The following is a 23627-nucleotide window of genomic DNA, read 5'->3' as shown; positions in this document are numbered from 1 at the left end:
TGCTTTGGTTGTTAAAAAAATACAAAGAATCAGGTAGCAATATGATTTTAAAGCATGAGTTGATAAAGCAATATACATAAAATTGCACATTGTGTATATATGCAGGTTAAAACCTATATTAATACTGACCTGTGCCTTGGCCAATTTTTCTCTCTTGGGTTTAACTTCTTTGAGGACTCTGGAGTAAAGATCCATAGCTCTGACCCACATGCACATTGACCTGCAGGCCTTGGATACCTTTTCTACCTAACAGCAGGAATACAACAAGGCTTTACTGCAAAGTAACAATACACTGAAACAATACCACATTCCATCTTTTTTTTTTTTGCATGATAAAGCAATCACAAAATCTGCACAGCATACATACACGTTGTAATTATACTGTCATAATGAAAACTTTAGCAGTTATGTTTTTGCTTCCATTCCAACTTTGAATTCTAATTTTGTCACAATCCGTTAATCTGATTGCTGCTTATAAAATATTAGTGTTTGACATGAAATCCAAACAGACCTTCTCAGGTGTGAAATCAGGATTGTTGATATATTTTTGCAGTTTCAGCAGGATCTGAGGTTTGATATTGTCCTTGTCATATTCTGTCAGACGCCTGAGGAAATTGGCATCTCCCAGTAATTGTTTGGCACTGGGCCAGTCTGGTCTGTAAGGAGAGAGGAATGTTAGTGAAAATTCATGAAAAATGGGGACTGAAATAGTCCCTTATAATGATGATAAATAGGTGTGCACGTGTGCCGGAATTTATGATGTTACAAAATAAATCAGTTGAAATTATTATTTAAGTTGGTATTAAATTAGAATCTTTCAGGCTGTTCCACATTTACATCACATGGTGCATTGCACATTTATCTGTAACTGTCATGTAAGAATAAAATATCACATACAGACAACCAAAGCACATGATAACATAAAATAAATAAGTAGTACTAAGCCATTCAAATGGAATGTAGAGCTTCCACCTTGAGATATGTACTGTGCAGTGGTCAGAAGTCATGTTACACAGTTCTAGTATAATGTATCAATACACTGAGGAGACAAAACAGTACTATTGGTTTTTCTAATGCCACCAAAACAGTGACAAATCTGCAAGACCTTTGAAGGTGGACTGTGTGCCTGTAAGTTGCAAGGTGGATTCATCTCACATGTTCTTCATCAGACTGAGATCTGTGGAATTTGGAGGTCAGTATAACACTTTGAACTCTTTGTCATGTTCCTCAAACCACTCCTCAATAATTTGTGCAATGTCCCAATGCACAGAAAGTGGTCACTGTCATCAGGGTGTACCCTTTATATTAACAGGCTTTCTACTTGGCAGCAATGTGTGGCTAGGTGGGATTTGTCAAAAAAAAAAATGTCAACATTAATGTCAGCACCCAGACTCTCTCAGCAGAAGAGCATCCTACTTCCTCCACCAGCTTGTCTTCTTTCCACATCACTTTCCTGATGGTGCACAAGACGATGGAACTCATCAGACCAAGAAACCTTCTTCCACTGATCTGAGGCTAGCATGCCGATTGCGACCACTTTTGACAATTGGGTAGGGATTTGTCAGGACAGTCTGACCAATCTCTGGTTATGCAGCCCTGAACGCAGCAGGGTACAATGCATTGTGTTTTGTTATTATTAGAATATTTTGTAATTGTTGTACTACAGTCGATATTCTACAAGTTGTAACCAGTTTCCTCCTTCCTCTGCATCAATGAGCTTAATGCAAGCAACACCCTGTGATTGGTTTGTCTCTCCTGAAACACTGCTCATCCATACTCACCACAGCTGACCAGGAGCATCTAATATCACTTAGTTTATACTCTGATCTCAATCTGGCCTAATGTTTTGATTCTTGTCAGAATCGCTCAGGTCTTTGTACTTACACATTTCTCACACATCCAACATGTTTAAAAAAATGTTAGCTTTTTGCCTAATACGTGCCATATGGTGATTTCATTAATCACAGCTTTCGCTTCATATGTGAGTGGTCATAAAGTTTTGGCTAATCGGTGTAAACGCATGACTGTCATATTCATTTATCTTGCCAAAACAGTCCATGAAACTTCGACTTTATGCCAGTGTCCTATGGGGCAGAGTATTGAATGGTAAAAGGTTAAAGTAGATAGGATTTTAGCCAGGACTGGATTTAGAGCAGCAATCCGGTAGATTGATGACTGATGTAATTTAAAAGTTGACAGAGAGGTGAGTGTAGAGATGGTAGAGTAATCCCTCTGAATGCTGACGACAAAATAGGTGGGATTAAAATAGTAAAGCTGAAATAGTGGAGTGGTTGCCAAAATCAAAGAAGATTGAAATTATGATGGTGATAACTGAAATTAGGTTCATAATAATTAGTTCACATAGATGAAGTTATCAACACTTATCCCTAACGGAAAAAGCTGAGGTGATGATAGTGATTACAGTGATATACTTATTTTGAGCCAGACTAGTTTGGATATGTGCAGTCATGTTTTTTTTAGTTCAAAAGAAACACACACACTGTATAAAGATTAGCTCTTTCCTCACTAAGCCTTTATGTCTGATCTGCCCTCTATGCTCTTCTGGCTTTATTATAAATATGTCCTACTAAATAGCATCCCTGTAATTTGATGTGTTTCATTCTGGAATAGAATAGGAGGGTGTGACAATTTGTGACTTTCAAAAGTCTGAAACACTGGAATATTAAATGGGTAGACAAGTGGCACTTTATGCGACTTGACAGACATAAGTCTTGGTTTTTTTTTTAGAAGGAAAAGGGAAGCATACTAACTTGTAGTCGAGCAGGATGCAGACAGCCTCCATGACGGTCATGACTAGGTCTGGGGGTTTGGCGAACACCTTGATCTCAGCAATGTCACCTTTATCAAGGGAATTTAGGGCCTGATTTGCACCCTCCAGAGCTGGTAGAGCTTCATCCAAGTCCCTCTGTGCATCATCTGCAATGGCCTGAGTGTCTTCAGCCTTGACCTTGGCCAAAGCCTCATCGTCCTGGACTACTTTACGTACCTGTGGCAAGGGTTTATTTTTTGATTATGCACACACAGGTATCATGCTTTTGATACTCTGTATAGAAGACTATAGGCACATTTTAGAGTTCTATGATAACACACACATATGTACAGACAGACCTCGTCAGCCCTCTCCTGATCTACAGCCAGTTTCTCCATAAGGGCATCGACATCCATAGATTTTTGTTTCAGAACTGGCTCCAAAGCAGACATTTTCACTTTCATTTTATCCACAAGCACATTGGTCTCCAGGAGTTTAGTAAGGCCATTCTTGACACGGTCCCTGGCCTACACAGGAATACATACACCAATTATATACACTATGCTTCAAATTATATGCGATAAAAAGGCAACACAATCACAGCTACTAAAAGGCAGACAATTACTACTAATCACTAATTACAGCAACCAGCTCCTTATTCTACCTCCACAATGCCAGGTAACAATTTATCAACAGTACAATTGACAACTAATCAATCATTTAGTTGGACATACCATAACTAATTCCTGTCTCTTGTTGTCCAGCATGCTCAGGTAGAGGTTGATGAGCTCCAGATAGGAGGTAGGTGTGGTGTAGTACCGCCGTCTCAGCTCTAAGTAGAAGGGCTCAGCCATGTCAGTGACACTAACATGTATCTCCACACACATGGCTGAGAAGCTCTGCTTCAGCTCCTCACTGCCAAGGTCTACATTCTGGAAAAAGGCCTGAGAGACAGAAAGCAATGCCTCCCGAGGCCACTGGGTATCAGATGGTACGGGGAAGAGAGGAAAGACAGATAAGGTTCAGAGTTAGGGCAAGAAAAGCAGCATGGATTTCAGCCTTTGCTTACTTGAACAGTAATTCAGCAGAGTAGCAATACATGAACAACAGATGTTTATAGAATTTCACAAAATGCAATAATGGCATTCAATAAAGAAGCAAATCACAAGCTTCTACAACAGAGTTAAAGTAAAAACTCAATCTCAGATAAGAAGATGAATAGAATGTGCTCTGAAAGACATGACGTGCAATTCTAACAACAGCAGGTGAAAAGAATGTTGAACGACAGTTGCAAAATAAAACAAAAAAAATCAATAAGAAGAAAGGAGCAGGTAGAACAACAGGGTGGGAAAAAAATTACATTTTGTGTATAGCTGCCAGGAACAGAAGCGTGAAGGCAATGCTAAACAGCTCTCTGGACTGGTTCAAGACAAGGAGAGTGATTTGTCTGACCAAGCATATAGGTAACTGTCTCCATGTTTACTAAATGATGGATTTGTGCTCCAAATAATGTAGATAATCAAACTCAGTGATATATACGAACAAATGCGGTCAGAAAAAGCCGGTGGAATCTCAACATACCTGCACAAACCAGTCAATGGTGCAGCAGTTGACCAGTGAAGGAAACATGCGACAGCGGGACCTGAAGGCATCACCCACAGGGCTCATACACAGCACAATGTGCAATTTCTCCCGTACACGAGAAATGAAATACTGAAACACCTGAAGCCATCATCACACACAGAAACACACACACACACGGAGAGAAGATTCCATAAATGTGTGGGGTTTAACCACAGTAGGCAGATAACGTTTTAAATGCTGATTTCTTTCAGCTCACTTAGGGCTGACTTTAACTGATGGTTATTTTGGCCCATTGTAGGAAGCACTGTGTATGTGTGCGTTTCTGAAATGCTATGTGAGCAATTAATCTTAAAACAACTGACAGTGGCAAATATAATTATCTGGAAGGAACATTAATATTTATGTTCCAGTTCAAGAAATAATCAGGCATACAGTCTCTATAAAACCATAATATGTTTTTGTGCACTGTAGCTTGTCTGTGGATTAAACAAATGAGACACAGCATGGTAATTAAAAGAGTTTTAGGTGTGCTGGTGTTATTTTTTGTTTGTTTGTTTTGACTTATGGACAGAACCAAACCAGTTGTTTCACTTTGTTTCCTGTCTTTGTGTTAACCTAACCAGCTGCTGGCAGTAGGTTTACAATAACAATATGTCCACGGGAGTAGCATTAATTATCTAGACTTCTTTTTTTTTTAGACTTCTTTTCTTCTTTGTCACCAAGAAGGAAATAAGTGTACTTCCCAAAACATTGAACTACTCCTTAAAGTGCATCCTAAGCCCCTCCAAAACTGTCACAATCATAGGTTTGGGGTCTGGAAATGCATGCCTCCATGCTTTTTTCTAATATTTGGAATTGTATTTTACAGGAAACTCAAAATTGATGGGACAAGGGTTACAATTTTGAGGCCTAGTTCCTTAAGATTCACAAGAAATCTAAGATGCAGTCATTTTTTACCTGCAACTGAACAGAAAGTGGATTACATAGAGGATTGTGTTTGTTAAGATAATACTTATGTGCCTGCTTTGGAGTTACAGAACATCATCGCTACATTCCAATACCTCATCCCTGTTCTCCTCACTGATTCCAGCTTCTTTGGCTTTAGGGCGGGTAGCAGCCAACACTTGTTCCAGCTCATCTTTCTCAAAAAGGTTTGGTACCTCGCCAGAGTTTAGCATGTTGTTGATATCCTCCAAAAACTCCTCCACCACAATCTGGTAAAAGAGAGTGGGCAGCACTGAGCATAAAAAAGTTACAATATTTACGTGTTCCACAGCAGCCAAGTCTTTCTTCAATACCTGAGTGTCTGTAAAGAGGAACACCATATCTTTCCCCTCCACTCCAGCCATCTTGTAGAGCCTCCTCAAGTCTTCATGGAAGCTGTCATAGCTGTAGCCTCGGGTCAGTTCAATCTCAAAACAGCGGTATCCACACATGTGGGCTGCCAACCGAGTGAGTGACTGCTTGCCTGTACCTCCCACCCCGACTAGGAGGGCATTGCCTCTCTCCTGGCGAATCATGCGGGCAATCCTGAAAGACAAGTGGCTAAATCACTGCTAAGTTTGTAACAAAAAAACAACAAAAAAAAAATGTTGTGGTTGGACATTGTCAAACATTACATTCGATATAAACCATCTGTCCATTCAGAGCAATTTCCATTTTGCCTTGAACAACTCAATTTCATTAAGGAGAACAGATGTACTAGAGTGATACAGCACCCTGATGAATCTATTCAGACTAGATGTACTTTCATAAATAATTTCTATTATAAGTCATCTAAATACACCCTACCATTGGCAGGCACTGATGGTCATGTGAAGAAATAAGCAGTACAAAATTGTACTTAGTTTTTTCACATGACTATATGCCCAGCTGTTTTCAGTCTATGCTTCTATCAAACACTGAATTGTAATTTTTAGCAGGCAGAAAAAACAACACGACAGCACAGAAACATCATCTTTACAGTCCTAGAATGTGTTACAGTTTCTTTCCAGACATTGCTTCCGACAGAGCAATAAGAAAACATTTCCATAGTTACTTCTTCATTGGTGTAACTTTCCTTTCACAGTTTGTACCACCTACAGTTAAAATCCATCAACCACCAACGAAGAAGCCAATTCAGTTGTGCAAGTTTGCATATACACACCTGGAGACATGCTCAATGGCATCCTGGAAGAAAACCAGCTTAGTCTCCTTGGAGAAGGTCATGTTGTAATCATCGAGATAGTCCTGCAGGACAGTCTGGATCTTATTCATGTCTGTCAGATCCTCATACACACGATCGTCTTTCTCTGCACCCACCTGCAGTGATTATTAGATGGAGGGGAGTGGGAATAACGAAATGTTTTGAGGAATTTCTGTATAAACATATAAATCAAAAAGGTAAAATCAGACCTTGATAAAGTCACCAAATATGATGGGTTGAGTCACAAAGTATGAGGGTTCTAAGTTCATATCACAATGTCTGCCTGGCAAAAAGAGAAAGAAAGTCAAAAAAATGCATTTAAAAACGATTTTTTGAAAGAAGTCAAATTTAGCAAAGGAAACCATCAGGGCAGTTTTTGAAAATTCTTACTGGCCATCTCACAGACGATGGTGTTGAAATACGTCTTATCTTGGCTGTTAATAAGTCGATCGTGGAATACCCGCTGGCATTCATGGCAAAAAAGACGAAAGATCTGGGTCTTGTCTCTGACTTGACTTGGTTCACACTGCAGTATACCTGGGCATCAAGAAGGGAAAGAGGGAAAGATGTATAGAGATAATGTTAATAGCATGCATGGATTGGAACTATGACAAAGCACTAAACATGCATTCTGTTTTCGCAACATCAGAAAGTATACCCATACTGGTAATGGGTACTGCATGTTTGAGCAATGCATTTTGAATGAGTGAAAAGTGAAAAGAATAAAATGGTAGAAGACACATTAACGCAATTTATGCAGTGGTGGTCCTTTTTGGAGGAAGTGGAGAGAGGTAAAGCTGGCAGAGGGATGATAGTGAAAACAATCAGGGAGCATAACACAGAGGCAGACCTTGAAAATGTTGGTAGTATAGCTTGAAGATACAAATTATAGCTGCACCCCTTGCTGTGGAGGTACAAAGATTTAGACACTCTCTGCATCTGTCAGTCTTTTTTTGCAAAGCCAAAGTTTGGTTTGTGCTCTTGAGGAAAAGAGAGGAGACCGTCTTTCTCTACACTCTCCCGATAAAATACATCTTTGTTCATCTAGTTACAGTGACAGCCCATCACTATCATGGATCTTCTACTGAATGTAGGTTTTCCTTTTCTCTCTCATTATTTTTTTCCATTACCTTTCAACATTACTAAAACACAGCAGAATTACTGTGCAGCCTCCATGTTGTCACTCAGTAGTTATGACAATTGCAGCTTTCAGAACACTGGTTGTACAATGCGGATATCTGAGCATGAGTGGGTGCCCACAAGATGTGTGCCCATCTCTCACCCTGGACACACTTGGAGAGATCTCGAAGATTGAAGACGTAGTGGGACTTTGCTGGTGTGGGCAGCAGGTCCACACTCAAACGGTTGTAAATCCCCACAGCTGCATCTACAATCTGTTCAGCACAGTCCTTTACTGCCTGGGAAAACTCACTGAGGAAACCGTGCAAGATGGCCTGGGAGGAGGTTAGGGGGAAAAAGAGATTGTAACAAGCATGAGGGAAGGCATAAAGTGTGATATACGGAAGACTATTAGTGGGTACTGGAGTAAAAAGGCGAAAAGACAAAGATGTAAAGAGTGGAAGTTTGATATCAGAGAGAAGTACAGTACATGTACATTCTGTTTCCTGTCCACATAATAACCATCCATAGCCCTTTAAGAAACCAACTGACCTTTGATGATTACACTTTTTCATCATTACATTTAGCTTAGGTTTAAAAAAAAAAAAAAAAAAAAAAAAACTTTGAGCACACATTAAATCACTAATGTAATAGTGGACATGAGATCTAAGGAAGAGTAATTTTAAGTGTGAGTATGTGGATTATGTAAAGTGTGGGTTTAAAGCTTTAATAGCACTTGTGATAACTCATAGGTTGTGTTTGTGGTGTTTGTGAGAGTGTGGGGTATATGTGTGTCTCCTGACTTTGAAGATCTGTTTGAGACTGTGTTCTGAGGGCGTTGGCAGGCACAGCATGCTGAAGTGGCGAATGAATCGGGGGGTCACTGGGTTGCGTCCCCCTCCTGGAGGAGCACATGCTGCTGCAATGGTCATTTCCTGAAGGATAAGGAGAAGAACCGCAAAGAAAGAGGTACTGTCAAAATTAAAAATGGATAATAGGCATGGGGATGAGGACATGTTTCACATTAGAAACTTCATCAAATGTCCCCGGCAGTGAGCAATGATAGGGTCTCTGCTGCTTTGAAACATGACATTCCATCATCCGGAAAATCATAGAGGACTAATTACGCAGGAGTTTCTTCTGTTTTCAAAGCCAGGCTAACAGCATCTCTCTTTTTTCTTGAGGACACAATAGTGGTACAATAGTAAGAGTTTCCATTTGAGAAGGCATTCGTGTGATGGGGCAGCAGAGGGAAGTGCAGAAATGTTCAGAATGCCTGTGAAGGTAAGCAGGTGCAATACTAAAAATAGAGTCACAACTTTTTTTTGCTGTGTTGTGCTGCACTAATTCTGATTCTGGTCAGCAAGAACACAGGTGTTAAACGCTCAATGTCTTAAAACATCCTAAACTCGACCTATCTCATAACTAAAACTTTTTAATGTGCTTCAGGATAATGGAGGATAAACTAATTAAATGAGAGGGTAAATGGAAAAGTAAATATACTGAATAAAATATGAACTTAATGCTTAAATTTTGAGTAACTCTTTTCTCTTATTAAAACAGTGATAATGCTGCATTAGTGTGCTTATAATAGATGTGCTGTTTGCATAATGCTTGTCTGTCCTACAGTATGCAGTCGATCACAAGATTAATCATGTACCCATTTATTGATTTTCCTGAACATATTGCAACTCCAACATTATGTACACACCTGCACATCAACAAACCTCAGTACATTCTAAAACATCAAGAACAGTCTATAGTACTACCAGTCGAGCATGTGTGTGTAGCTAAAGTAAATACAGCAAACTTTCAAAAAAAGCTGAATATAAGTATGGGTCTGCAACATTAACACAGTGCACAAGATGAATGGGTTTCTTACATAAATGGACAGTCTCCATTATAACACCAGCGACCACAAAATAAGTTCATGCAGACTGAGTCAAAACCAAAACTAAAGAGCTTTATCTACACTTTACAAAAACATACTTAAACAAGTCTAAAATCCTATAAAGGCCCTGTGACATTTTAGGAAATATGGTCATTTACAGTCTTCCAGAGAGCTAGATGAGAACATCGATATCAATTTCACCTCTATGAGTAAAGTTCCTAGAGGAGTTTAGCCTCGCTTTACAAATAGGAAACATGAGAATACAGCCTGACTCATTGGGTGCTTTCTGGTGACTTCAGAATTGTTTTGGTTGCAGGCTCTGTCTTCTGTGATAAATATGGGCAGAAACTGAAAACTTGACACTGGCTTATGAAAACAATAATTTGCAGACAGAAGCTAGTCTGGCACAGCTGTGCCCGGTAACTGCATGTAACACCCCTAATGCTGTGTCCTCACTGTTCAGCTGTCAGCCAAGTGTCTGTAAAACACTAATCAAGCCTATCTCCCAAAATGTTTGAATGCTACTTTAAATAGTGCATCTAAAATAGTTGCACTTTCTGAACACTGACATGCACAGACATTTACCAATTTGTTAGCAAACTCTTAAAATGGTCAACTACTTGCCGCACTATACTTTACCAATCATCTCCTAAGTTCCATGCTGCAATAGTTGCATATATGGAGATATTTGTTGAATGAACCACCATAATTTATACAACCTTGTTCATTTACCTGGATCTCTTTCCACAAAAACTTGCTTCTGTCGTAGAAGCCACAAAAGTCCTGGAACTGACGCAGGAGTTCAATAGGAGGCTGAGAGCCATAACTGTCCAGCTTTGGCATATTCAGGTCATCCACAAAGACCACTAACTTCTTGTTACCAGGAGCACCTACATGGAGAAAAAAGGAAAGGAATGAAAAAGGAAGAAGAACAGGGTTAACAGATGTCAAGTTGACACATGGATGGGTGGACAGAGAGTTGATGTGTACCTGGAAAGTGGAAACAGAAAAGTGAAGGACAACTCTATGAACAGATAAATTAATATATGTTACATAGTAGTTTGCATTCATAAAGAGATTGCGAGTCTGATTTCACTAATGGGAGTCACATATATAATTTCCCTGCTGTAAACTATATTGTTGTGCAGTTGATGCAAAAAATAAAAAATAAATCACCAGCACTGTAGCATGTACATGACCCAGAATGGTTCTTCAAATCAGTGGATTTGCATTCATATTGTGAATGCCAAAAATGTTTTCTGATTCCTACCCAGAACGTTCTTTTTCTTTTTCTCCAGCTTGGACTCAATGATCTCCTGTGTGCGGGCTGAGGAGGTTTGAGCAGAGAAGTTGATGTAGACTGGAAGGTATCCTTCATTTTCCTGGATACTGCTGAGGAGGCTTCGGGCCACTACAGACTGCAACACACAGATATACAGAAATGATTAAACAACATGGACAGTGGTTGCTTTTTTTCATTAACTTTTACAGGCTACATTATTGTTACTGCAGCACCAAGTTTCACCAAAATTTTAGCACCACGGATAAATTATGAGAGTTGGCTCAACACCACCAATTAGCTTTGCAGTTGATTTTCCTAGATACTACAGTATTGCAATGAAAATAGTGAGTTTTATTGAAGTCTCAGAGGTTTGATATTAAAAAAGTGAGTTTCTCTGTGATTTCAGCATGATGCAGACCAATAGGGAATCTGAACAGTGCAAGAAGGAGTAATACTAATGTACATATGCAGGGGACCACACAACATGCAAGCAAGCTAGAAACTGTCTGGGACAGTTTTGGAACAAAAAAACAAAACAGTTTAATTGTAATTTAACAGCTATTTATTATTGGACAATGATTTCTGCAACCCATACCTGTATCTTTGTTGTGTTTTTAGTTTACCTGAAGAGAGTGTGTGTGTGTGTGTGTGTGTGTGTGTGTGTGTGTGTGTGTGTGTGTGTCTATAAGATATATATGTATATATATGCATATGCTTTTTTCTTTATTTTCATGACTGAAGACATCAAAACATGTTTTATATTTTTAGATTCTTCAAAAATAGCCACCCTTTGCTTTGATTACTGCTTTGTACACTCTTGGCAATCTCTCAATGAGCTTTATGAGGTAGTCACTGCACAGAGAGTGGCGCTGCCCATCAACTTAAATTCCTGCTGATGTCACAAATGCTGTTTTAGGAGTGGAGACCTGTAGGTTCTTTTGTTAAATATCTTGCATAATTAGAATCAAATTTGCAAGTATATTGCAATAAAAATCATTACCTTCCCCACTCCAGTTTCCCCAGTGAAGAGTACAGAACGCTGCACAGATAATAGATTCTTCATCAGGTAGCCATAGCGAACAGTGTCTGTGGTAGGGACCAGCATCTCAAAGAAGGGTTGTTCCTGGTTGTATTTAAATGAAGGAATTATCTCTTCCCATGGTTCCAAACGCTTGTGTTTAAAGTTCATGTACACACTCCACAGGGCACCAGAATCTGGGAGCTAGAAAGCAAATATGAATGAGCACTAACGAACACATGGAAATAAATACAAATACAATACAAAATACAATGATAATAAATTTGACAAAAACACATGCAAGTCCCTACTTTAGACCATCTATAATTAGCTACAAAAACTATAAATTATTATTTTTAATAAATATTTTACTCTGATTTGATGTCTTTGGCCAACTGTAGTTTCTGCTATATGGTGCTTTGGAAAGTTCTCTTTTAATTTAGTATTTGCCTGTCATATTTGTTTCCCTGACTCCTGCTGTTACTAATGTTCATGTGTGTGTATATGCATGCGCATGTTTGTTGGGAGTTCAAGCTTCACAGTAGGAGCTTGTTGTTGTGCCCTCATCTCATAGTAAATACAAAAATAGTCACAGAAACAGTGTATTTGACATTCACATTACCTACATGCTCAGTCAGCTTTTGAGAAAGTGAGTCATGTTCCAACCCCACAATGTTCTGCTTCTGTCATTAAGACATTCCCTCAATCATCTGCCACTACTGACAGCCAAGTCAGACCTCTCAAACAATTAGACTTCCATTTCCTGTTAGGCTGAATGACTTCAATTATTACCCTCTGCTTTCCTCAATATAATTCACTGCATCCAATTCTTTACAGTAAAAAAAAGATTTTTCCATTCTATAAGCCCAGATACATAATTCTCCAAAGCGAGCACGATAGAATATTGATATGGACTTTCATACCCTTGGCACAAAGCTCATCCTTTTATCTTATTTACCTTTCTAATATATTTCTTGGATCCCACGGAAGGCATTACTAAATGTACAATATAGATGCACCTCCCGAATATCTGTATTTCACATGAGCGACTGGTATCCTAGAGGAGAATCCTCTTTGAGATTCGCTATGCTCCAGCTAGATACATCCCGTATCAAGAGTACTTTGATGTAATATATAAGCTTCAGGCTTTTTCCACGCATTTTACGCTAAACCAGCAAATGCATTGGGAATGGATTAGACTCTGAGCAATATGGATGAGGGATAAAATATGTTTTGAGTGGCAGTTTTAACAGCACAGCTGAGAATGTCATATAGAATGTGACATTTTGTCTTAATATAATGTATGTCAGAGTGACAGAAAGCATGCAGTTCTATGATGCTCATTCATCTCTGTATGCATCAGTGGCTCTGGTTGTGTCAACATACCTCAGCACTGATGTTGTCTTTAAACTGTTCTCTTAGGAAGCTGTCAAAAGCATCCCAGTGAGAACTGGTTAGATTTCCACCTATTGCCCATAGGTAGCAAAATATGAAGGTCTGGCATAGCAAACCATTGAGGTGCTTAAAGTCCTGCTACCAAAAAACAAACATATTAAAACAGAGCAAGTAATGAGAAATTCAAAATTTAGTCTGCATATAACTGACAGTATGCTCTTGAAAATAAAAGTTGCTGTCTTTGTCTTTTATCATCTAACCTTTGATGACTGCAAAAAATAAATAAACAAATAACATTACAACTACACTGTTTGTGTATGTTGTGCAAAACTGTCATGATTTGCACTAACTGGTTCTTGTGTCTGTCTTAGACAACTAAAATCAGTTAAAGTGACAGTATAATTTCGTATTTAATTCACCATGGTAAGGTCTGGCCCTCCTCTGCCCAGCAACAGTGCCTCTAGTAGGGAGCACAGAGTAGTGACTTTACTGATGTCCACCTGGCGAATTGCCTGGGTGCAATGCTTCTGCACAAACTGTAGACCTTTCTCCACATACTGTTCAAACAGCTCCAGCAGGTATGTGCACACTGGGTCTGGAAGCTAGAGAGACAACAGGGAGTGAAGGGAGAGTGGAGTTTATAGAAAGACAAAAAGACAGGAGGGTAGGATTACAAAGGAACCTTTATAAAGCTTTGGCACCCATAATCACTGAACTAACCAAATTAGTTCAGCATAGTTACATTAACTAGTCTCTTCATATCATATTTATGCCAACCATAGATAGATACACACACACACACACATTTTTGTTTATCTATACCGGTGGGGATTTACCATTGACTCCCATTCATATCTAACCCCTAACCCTAACCCAGACCAAAGCAATGCCTAACCCTAAAGAAACGTTTTTGCACTTTTACATTTTTAGTAACAACAACATGGCCAAGAAAATGCTGTTGCCACCCGTGGGGACCTCATTTTAGGTCCCCACCGTGAGACGAGTCCCCAGCTATATAGCAATAGTCAGGTTGAAGTCCCCACCGGGTCCCCACCAGTATAGACACAGACACACAGACACACAGACACACAGACACAGACACACACACACACACACACACACACACACACACACACACACACACACACACACACACACTCTTCAGGTAAACTAAAAACACAACAAAGATACAGGTATGGGTTGCAGAAATCATTGTCCAATAATAAATAGCTGTTAAATTACGATTAAACTGTTTTGTTTTTTTGTTCCAAAAAATCAACCCTAACCCTAACCCTAACCCTTAAAATCAATACTAAATAAATTAAAGTCTCTAATAAACAGTAACCACTCCAGACAATTGTTTAAATTGCAGTCAGTTATTTTTCACCCTTTCAAGAAAGTTCTTTACCAAAAAAAATGTTCAATGAATTTGAATGAACTAGCTGAAGGTTTGAATACTCCATGACAGGAGAAACACAAAAGTAACAAATAAACTAAATACCATCAGATAAATATATTGTTGGCAAGGGGGAAAGTCTCAGTCAATTATAAACAGAGAGACAAAAAGACAGAAAGAAAGAGGGGAACCAAATACTACAAACAGCCAAAAGCAAGCAATCCCAGTTCTTATTATTACCAAGCTCTGCACTACCAAGAGGGCAGCACAGTGTCGTAACCACAACTGGACATCTACAACAAAAACTCAAAACAAACTTCAGTGCTATTTGGCTCTAAACAGACAGTGATCACAGCCTGGACATAGACACTGGGAGACATGGGCAGACCTGGCTGCCCAGAAAGGACAGACTATATCAGCTCTGTCCACAAAGACAGGTGGGGACAGAGACATTTTCTGCAACTCTGGAAGACTTGCCAGACAAACACAAGAACAATAAAAATTAAAAATGAAGTTCAAGATCTTGATTCACTCTCTGAACAAACTAAAATGAAATGCAAAAAAACATCTCTGCACCATAGAAGCAGCCAAATATATCAGAACACGTAACAGCCTAAGAGAAAACCAGGTCAACCACACATGACAGCTGTATTCAGTGTCCTGACAGCTCACACTCTGTCTTCTCATTTATGCATTAGATTATTAAATGCACTTGTATACCGTCTTTGTGACTTGCTTCTTGTTTCCTTTGATGAATGATATATGGGTTTTTTTGGTCTGTAATATAATACTGAATTGAACTGAATGGGGGGAGAGAGAGGAGAGAGAGAGAGAGATGCTGAGGTGTTAAGTCACCCCTAAAGGCTCAGGGCTTATGTTGCAAGCTATAAACTTTGATGCCATGTGCCGTCATCAAAGTTTATGCTGATGCCGAAATTTTACTGTTAGTAATGCCTAGAAAACACTAACATTCATGTTCCGTTGCACACACACTCGGGAAGACACAGCCACAGTTTTACATACACAGAATGTTGGGAAAGTGTGTTTGATGTGTGAATAATGCCAAGAGCTTGGGCTATGATCAAAGGTGTAGAATAATGCACTGAGAGAAAACAATTTACATACACCATATATACACTGACCTGTGGGACCAAAACAAGAACATATTATATATAACTTTTGAGGAAATCGTATGCCAAACTTCAATCATAAATCCTCTAATTTTTATCAACTTTCAGAAGAGGAAAGTCTGAAACTGCATTTAAAGATAGAAAAGTCTAACCAGACACAAGGGTTGCAGATAAGTTTTACCTAGATATGGTATATACATTATACTACAGCCATAATCTGTTGTATTTTGTTTGTGTGTAATAGTGTTTATCTACAATGAAGAAAAAAAAAAAAAACATTTTAAAACGCACAATATAGAAATGCAGGATATACCCACCTTGGCTTTGAGATGGCTGATCCATGTCTGCACATAGGGCATCCATTTAAGCTCATCAGGATCAATATATACCATACCACAGCGACTGACTGTAGCAGGAGATGCAACAGCCAAGTCCTGGACCTGAACACCACAGATATTGAACAAAAAAAAAAAAAAAAAACACCTGATGTAAGAGCACCAACTATTGTAGGGCTACAATAGTATACGATAAAACTCAGAGCTTCAAACTTTGCTCAAGCATTAGCAATTTACTCCTGGGCTCATATTCAAGACTGTATATATGGATTTAAAATGTTGCTTCCTGACTAGAAATGACATCAAGTCAACTTTCACCATGTTTAGCTCTAACCTCAAACACCATATGTATGGAAGGTGTAAGTTTGATTCGCTCGCTGTTGGCCAAGCAGAGCATCTTGTTGTCATCCAGCACAGTGTTCATGTTCTCAATCCACAGGGCATCAACTGGTCCATCACAGACTACCCATTTGTGCTTATCACTGGTGTCGCTGACTGCATCACGGACACTCAGTGCCATCAGTCCATCACGCCATTCCAGTGTCAATGTGTTGACCTAAGAGGTTGGCATAAATACAAATAAATGTAGAGAGAGACACAACTAAAGTCACTCTATTATGTATTCGTCTGTCTGCAGTACCTCTCCATAGAGCTCCCCCATCGAGATAGATTTTGGATTGAGCACATAGGTCTTGACAGGCTGATAGAAGGTGTTGTCAGTATGGTGCCCTGTGTGATGGAGTGTCTCTAGAGTGTCTGCCAGGATGGTGTAGAGAGTCGTCTTCCCTCCACCAGTGGGCCCTACCAACATGACACCGTGCCGCACTAGCATGGTCTCATAAAGCTGGATCACCTTGAAGTAAGAAAATAATGGTAAAGGAGAGCAACATGGGCATGTCTTGAAGGTGGATGTTTTTTTTCCTAAACAAAGTCAAATGTATCCAAGTTTACTACTCATTAGATCCAAAACATAAGCAAGTAAAATTACAATGTAATGTGGATAAACTAACTCCTTAAAATACAAGGCTGGCAAAAAAAAAAAAAAAAAAAGTCAATATAACAATGACAAAATGTGCTTGATACAGCTTATTTCCCTGTACCACTGATTTCCAATGTCTAAAAACTATAACACGAAACATCAACATAACGTAGTATATGGACTACATTAAAACAGTACTTTTATTCCAAAGGGCTTTAAATTTGCTCCTCATTTATCCTTTTGCACACGAACCCACACTGGTGCTGTTAGGATAACATGCACTGATTCAACCATTGAGAGCAATTGGGATATTCTGTCTATCAACTAAGTGTGTACCTTCTTGGTCATGGTAGCCAGTGGCTGAAGGTTTCGCTTAGTTAGGGACTCCAGGATGGTGGAGTGTAGCACACCATAGTCATGCTCAGGGATACACACACCAGGGAACAGGTCTGATAGGATACCTCTGGAGGGGGATGTGGAAAATGGCATTATGCATGCACACATCAACATTTCATTTGCATGTAAAAACACAAGCTATATATATATATATATATATATATATATATATATATATATATATATATATTCCTTAAGGTGCTCAAATTACAGACATATTGGTTAAAACTCAACCTGCAATTCCCAACTTGAAAAAGATTAAGTCTAAGTTTTAACACAACTTCTCATTCAATGCTTTTTATTGATTTGTATTATTTTCTATATTGTACATTAACACAGAAGATTAACACTTATTTATTTCCAACATAATTCCATATGGGGTCTTTTATAGTTCCGATGTCTTCAGTATTAATCTACAACACATAAAATAAATAAAAAACACTGAATGAGAAGGCATGTCCAGACTTTTGACTGGTAGTGTAATATTTAACCACTTTCAAGTTTGGAATTATAGATTGAGTTTTTACCAATAAGTCTGTAGTTTGAGCACCTTAAGTAAAATATATTTCCTTACCAAAAGGTCTGATATGCTTACCTAAACAGTACAGCATCGTCAGTGAGAAACTTTGGCAGGTTGGAATCCCGCAGCGCTCTGATAAGAACCACATCCTCACTGTGGTGGGGGTTATCCCTCTTTAGTGACCTAAGGACAAACATGGAACAGGTATGTGTCATACAAATAATTACTACATAAAGGAAACAGTTATGTGTCATCCTAAAACTTGTCGAAAGCAAGTTGAGGGCTTTTTTTTTTTTTTTTACTTTATCCTGTATTTATCTTCGCTAGCTCATCTGTCTATTTGCTGTTTGCTCTATTCCTTACTGCATCTGGCCAACTGCAGAACAATCTTCAGTATTCATTACACCTTTGAATAAAAGGAAAAAAATATATTCAAAAAAATGAATTAACTTAACTGAATCCAATGTGACAACTCAAGCATCTCTTCCAAAGTGTTTTCACTGAGATCAACGTTAATGTGGGAAAATCGATGCTATAATGGCTAAAATAATTGGTGAAAAATTAACTCATTACAAACGCAGGTATAATAAGGATAACAGACAGCCAGTGCGTACTAATTTTTCAATATTGCACAAACACAGAGTATAAAACATCAGAGGCATTAGAGTGGAAGATAATGAATGTGTGCTCAGTGGAAAACGAGCATACTCTGAGGAGTAATATCTATTCAAAGACAAACAGTGACTCAAGATAATTACGACAGTTCTCTGAGCTTCAGCTAATAATGATTTGAAAACACGACTTTCACTACACACGGTCAAGAGCATCCATTCAGATAAATTTATACACCCACACAGACCAGGAACAACTGTGTTTTTGTTCCTCTTCTCTTTACGTGTCTCACCACTTATTCATTTAAAGTACGACATATTCTTGGCTACAGAATTTCACAAAGATGCTACACAGTGAAGCCAGTGCTTATGTGAAGAAGTACTTATGTTCTTTTTTTCTGTAGTTACACGTAGAAAAAAATGAGGTTACAGTGGTAAAAAAAGTTTGGGCACCCCTGATAATTTTCAAGATTTTCTTTTATAAATCACTGGTTGTTCAGATCAGCAATTTCAGTTAAATATATAATATCAGAATATATCTAATTCTTGAACATTGTTCGCAAGAATCTGCTGATACTGACTGGAATCCATGCAACCTTCAACTTTAACAAGATTGCCAGTACATGCACTGGCCACACATGATTAAACCACCACCAAATTTTACTGTGGGTAGCAAGTGTTTGTTTTGGAATGCTGTGTTCTTCATCCATCATGCATACCGCCCCTTGTTATGTCCAAATCACTCAATTTTAGTTTCAGTAGTCCACAGCACCTTATTCCAAAATGACGCTGGCTTGTCCAAATGTGCTTTAGCATACCTCAAGCGACCCTGTTTGTGGCATGTGTGCAGAAAAGGCTTCTTCCGCATTACTCTCCCCCATACAGCATCCCCTTGTGCAAAGTGCGCACAGTGACACCATCTACAGCAAGATCATGTTGTAGGTCTTTGGAGCTGGTCTGTGGGTTGAGCTTGACTGTTCTCGCCATCCTTTGCCTCTGCTTATCTGAGATTTTTCTTGGCCTGCCACTCCAGGCCTTAACTAGAACTGTGCCTGTGGTCTTCCATTTCCTCACTATGTTCCTCACAGTGGACAGCTGAAATCTCTGAGCTAGCTTTTTGTATCCTTCCCCTAAACCATGATGTTGAACAATCTTTGCTTTCAGGTCATTTGACAGTTGTTTTGAGGCTCCCATGTTGCCACTCTTCAGAGAACATGTAAAGAGAACAACTTGCAATTGGTCACCTCAAATACCCTTTCTCATTATTGGCTTCACCTGTGTATGTAGGTCAAGTGTCAATGAGCTTACCAAACAAATTTTGTGTTCCAATAATTAGTGCTAAAGGTATTTAAATCAATAAAACAACAAGGGTGCCCAAATTTATGCACCTGCCTACTTTTGTTTAAGTAATTATGGCACACTTTCTGTAAATCCTATAAACTTTATTTTACTTCTCAAGTATCATTGTGTTCGTCTGCTATATGACATATTTAACTGAAATTGCTGATCTGAACAACCAGTGATTTATAAAGGAAAATCTTGAAAATTATCAGGGTTGCCCAAACTTTGTCATACCACTGTATTTCAACGTTCATTCCTAGTACAATCTAAGTGCTCTGGACTACAAGACTGTAATCTGAGTTACAATTTTTTTTTTTTTAATACTTGTAATTTTGAAGCTAAATAAACAAACATATTCATACATGTGTGTGTATTGTGGCCCATTTGGGGCATTCTTGAAAGGTGAATGCTTGTCTATAACTGAATGCACATGTGTGTCAGTGTGATGCTCTGACCCTGCCATGACCAGGACAGACTTGACGGCTCGCATTCCAAAGTCATAGTGGTCCTGCTGAGACAGCTGCTCTGAGCACAGCTTGTACATCTGGGTCATCTTCCTTGCAAGAGTCTTACTGGACTCGAATCCCTCTGAGTATAAAATAACCTGGATGGCACAACAGAAAAAAATACAGAAAAAGAACAGAAAAATTATTTGGGCGAGAAATAAGCATCAGTGTATGCATACACAGAAAGAGCCACTTACCTCTGCAATGAGCGCATAGTTCGGCACCATCATGGCTATTGGTCTAAATAGAGCTTTAAGGTTGTCAGGTAGTTCTGTTCTTCCAGCATAGCCTGGGTTCATGGTGATGAAAGCAGCACAAGTCATCACCAGCTTGATCTCACGACCTTCAAATCGAAATCTTGATAGCTGCATAACAGTTAAGAGGGATTCTTTTATTGGTGTATATGAGCATGATGTCTGGAAATCCACTCAAGCTAGTAAAGTCTGTGCGTGTCAGGAAAATGTGTAATTCTGCAGTGGATTACTGGCTAGCTATTCTGATGGGCTTTTAGCACATTACATAAAATGATTACATGAAGTTATTTTGTTCATATTAATTTGTTGCATGATGCCCAATGGAATTGATTATTATTCATTTACCAGAAAATAATTATTAGAATTTTAAGAAATACCATAAAAAACAAAAGGCTTCAGAGTTAATTTCTTCAATGTTTAAATTTAGCTGAGGTAAATTATGAACCTAGACAAAATTGCCAGAAGACCACAATCACAGTGATGCAGTGAAATCAAGTGTCTAATCATTGAGAGATTGACTCGAGATCTTTCAGGCGTCAGACTTGGTTTTGAAAAGCACAATAAAGTCATGGACAAAATTATTGGCAAAGGTGTGCAACCAAATATTGAGTTGAGGGTGCCATTTTTGGCCCATTTTTTTTTAGCTTTGTGTAAAATTCTGTCCATTTTGGCTTTTTTCTTCTGTTTTTTGTGTTTTTCCAATGCATATCAAGGAAATAAATACGTGTATACCAAAAACATTTGTAATTGCCACAATTTCTGGGAGAAATGGTGTATTTTCTGGAAAAATTCCAGGGGTGCCAATACTTTTGTCCATGATTGTGAGGCAGAGAGATGAAGAGCAACATACAGTACTTAAAGACCCCCTTATGGCCATCCATCCATCCATTCATTATCTATACCACATAATCCTCATTAGGGTCATAGGGGGCTGGAGCCTATCCCAGCTGACTTAAGGTAAAGGCAGGGGACACCCTGGACAGGTCGCAAGTCTATTGCAGGGCTACACATACAGACAAACAATGATACCTGCATTCACACCTACGGACAATTTAGAGCTACTGTACTGTCCACCCAGACCTCCCCTCCTGGTCCTCCCCAAACCCCTACCTGGATCTCTCCCCCCGTCTTGGAAGGTCCCTGCTCCACCAAACCAGTGCTCATCCTGCCCACCACCCAGTACAACCGGCCCGTGCTTTCCCCCCTGGAATCAGAACCTCTTGCCCACTCTCCGCCGGCCCACATCTCCCTGGATGTCTAGACCGCTGTTTCCCGGTCCTGTCACCCCCTCCCCATCACCCCTTGCTTAGTTTCCTGAGCTCCCTCCCTCATATTCTCCTGAGTTTATTTTTCTGCCAAATTAAATAATCTTTTCTGCCTCAGCCTTGTCTACTCTGTTTGCTCTCTGCACGGGTTCACCCCCTGCATCTTGACAGCTACTAATTAACCTCAGCATGTTTTTGGACTGTGGGAGAAAGCCTGAGTACCTGAAGAAAATCCATGCATGCACAGGGAGAACATGCAAACTCCATGCAGAAAGATCCTGGAAAGGTGGGGACTTGAATCCCCTAATGAGGATTGAGCGGTGTATAGATAATGGATGGATGTCCATTTGTCTAGGCATTTTTTGTGTACTAGTTGAAACACTGAGTAAAATAATGTCCACCAGTATCAAATTGAGATTTCAAGGACTTTCATAGCCAATAAACCAAAGGACCCAAGTCCATCAGCTTGTGGAGCTGGTCTTTCAATATCACTATGCAGAATTTATATCCTGCTCAGACCTGTGTACCAAAATTAATCCAATATTACAACTTGCTATAGACAAGCTTTGTTGTAGGTGAGCTGTTTTCCTCAAACTGTAGCACGAGGGGGAGGTTGAATAGAGAGAGGCAGGAAGTTCATAGATCTGCACATTCTAAAGGAGGAAACTGTGCAAAGTTACATTTAAGTCATTTTAAGGCAGGAATGGATCATTTCCAAGAAAAAAACATCTGTGTGCAAGTTTGATACACAGATTAGTTTTTTTTAAGAAGTTTAATAACTGACTGAAGAGGGTTTAATTGTTTATATACTGTTTGCTTTTAAAAAAATAGTAAACATAATGTGACTGTGTTTACCTTAGCAGCTTTAGCATTTCGTATAGTGATGAGCTGCTGAGCGATGACAGACAACACTTCAATGTCGATTCGGTTAAATTCATCAAAACAACACCAAGCTCCTGACTGAGCGAGACCACTGAAGAATCGCCCCATCATCTATAAGAGAAAAATGTGACTGATGAAAAGAGATTGAAAAAATAACAACCATACTGTATTTAACATAATGTAATGTCTGTAATTCTACTATTACTTTCAACATCCAAAATTAAAAAGAGACTATGTTTTGCTTGATGTGGTTAGCGACTGTTGGAGACAGGCCAAGCAAGCAAACACATTGTGTATGTTTGAAGCTGCAGGAAGCAACAGCAAATTTCTATATACATGCATGCATACATTTAGCGATGTACAGTTTTAATTTGTTTGATAACGGTATACAGTTATATGTGGGTATGCCACAGATGAGCAGATATGAAAAAAACTTACACATCAAACAAGACGGATGTGATCCAGCCTTCCTAAATCAAGCCCCTGTCCAACTACTAATACACTTCAGTTGTCTTCAAGCAATAACCAGCTAGAGCTGACAGAGACAAAGGCTTACAATCTATCTTGTTGGTATGCGTTTTCACCTACACTGACTACAACCTCACTGTGCTGCTGGACAAAGCACTGTTTAACATTACAACTAAATGCACAGTGTGTTCCCAGGTTAAAAGGTCCAATCTGAAGTGTTGGGGTTTATAAAATACTGCTAAGTTGTGATAGTCATAAGTTATTATTTTTATAGGCATATGACCATCTTGTGTTTGTCAG

The 23627-nt window shown here is 39.0% G+C and overlaps 1 protein-coding gene across 2 annotated transcripts in view; it reads right to left on the bottom strand.

The window, feature by feature from the left end:
• Nucleotides 1-23627, bottom strand: part of dnah6 (dynein, axonemal, heavy chain 6) — a 63070-nt gene that overhangs the window by 25312 nt on the left and 14131 nt on the right. Inside the window, exons 31-56 of one of the 2 annotated variants that reach the window (XM_051945240.1) lie at nucleotides 22833-22970; nucleotides 20656-20823; nucleotides 20408-20556; nucleotides 18076-18183; nucleotides 17421-17547; nucleotides 16746-16958; nucleotides 16440-16661; nucleotides 16088-16210; nucleotides 13664-13846; nucleotides 13236-13382; nucleotides 11832-12053; nucleotides 10820-10967; nucleotides 10282-10439; nucleotides 8462-8593; nucleotides 7822-7993; nucleotides 6930-7076; nucleotides 6749-6822; nucleotides 6501-6655; nucleotides 5653-5884; nucleotides 5416-5568; nucleotides 4352-4492; nucleotides 3505-3747; nucleotides 3130-3297; nucleotides 2772-3007; nucleotides 512-656; nucleotides 130-246 (exon numbers count right to left, since the gene is read on the bottom strand). In XM_051945240.1, coding sequence (XP_051801200.1) covers nucleotides 130-246; nucleotides 512-656; nucleotides 2772-3007; nucleotides 3130-3297; nucleotides 3505-3747; nucleotides 4352-4492; nucleotides 5416-5568; nucleotides 5653-5884; nucleotides 6501-6655; nucleotides 6749-6822; nucleotides 6930-7076; nucleotides 7822-7993; nucleotides 8462-8593; nucleotides 10282-10439; nucleotides 10820-10967; nucleotides 11832-12053; nucleotides 13236-13382; nucleotides 13664-13846; nucleotides 16088-16210; nucleotides 16440-16661; nucleotides 16746-16958; nucleotides 17421-17547; nucleotides 18076-18183; nucleotides 20408-20556; nucleotides 20656-20823; nucleotides 22833-22970 — 4221 coding nt within the window. The remainder of the gene's footprint in view (nucleotides 1-129; nucleotides 247-511; nucleotides 657-2771; nucleotides 3008-3129; nucleotides 3298-3504; nucleotides 3748-4351; nucleotides 4493-5415; nucleotides 5569-5652; nucleotides 5885-6500; nucleotides 6656-6748; nucleotides 6823-6929; nucleotides 7077-7821; nucleotides 7994-8461; nucleotides 8594-10281; nucleotides 10440-10819; nucleotides 10968-11831; nucleotides 12054-13235; nucleotides 13383-13663; nucleotides 13847-16087; nucleotides 16211-16439; nucleotides 16662-16745; nucleotides 16959-17420; nucleotides 17548-18075; nucleotides 18184-20407; nucleotides 20557-20655; nucleotides 20824-22832; nucleotides 22971-23627) is intronic. The other variant, XM_051945241.1, reaches the window with a different exon arrangement.

The sequence above is a fragment of the Acanthochromis polyacanthus genome, chromosome 3, assembly GCF_021347895.1.
Source record: "Acanthochromis polyacanthus isolate Apoly-LR-REF ecotype Palm Island chromosome 3, KAUST_Apoly_ChrSc, whole genome shotgun sequence".
NCBI classification, from domain to species: Eukaryota; Metazoa; Chordata; class Actinopteri; family Pomacentridae; genus Acanthochromis; species Acanthochromis polyacanthus.
This window is presented reverse-complemented; position numbering and strand designations above follow the sequence as displayed.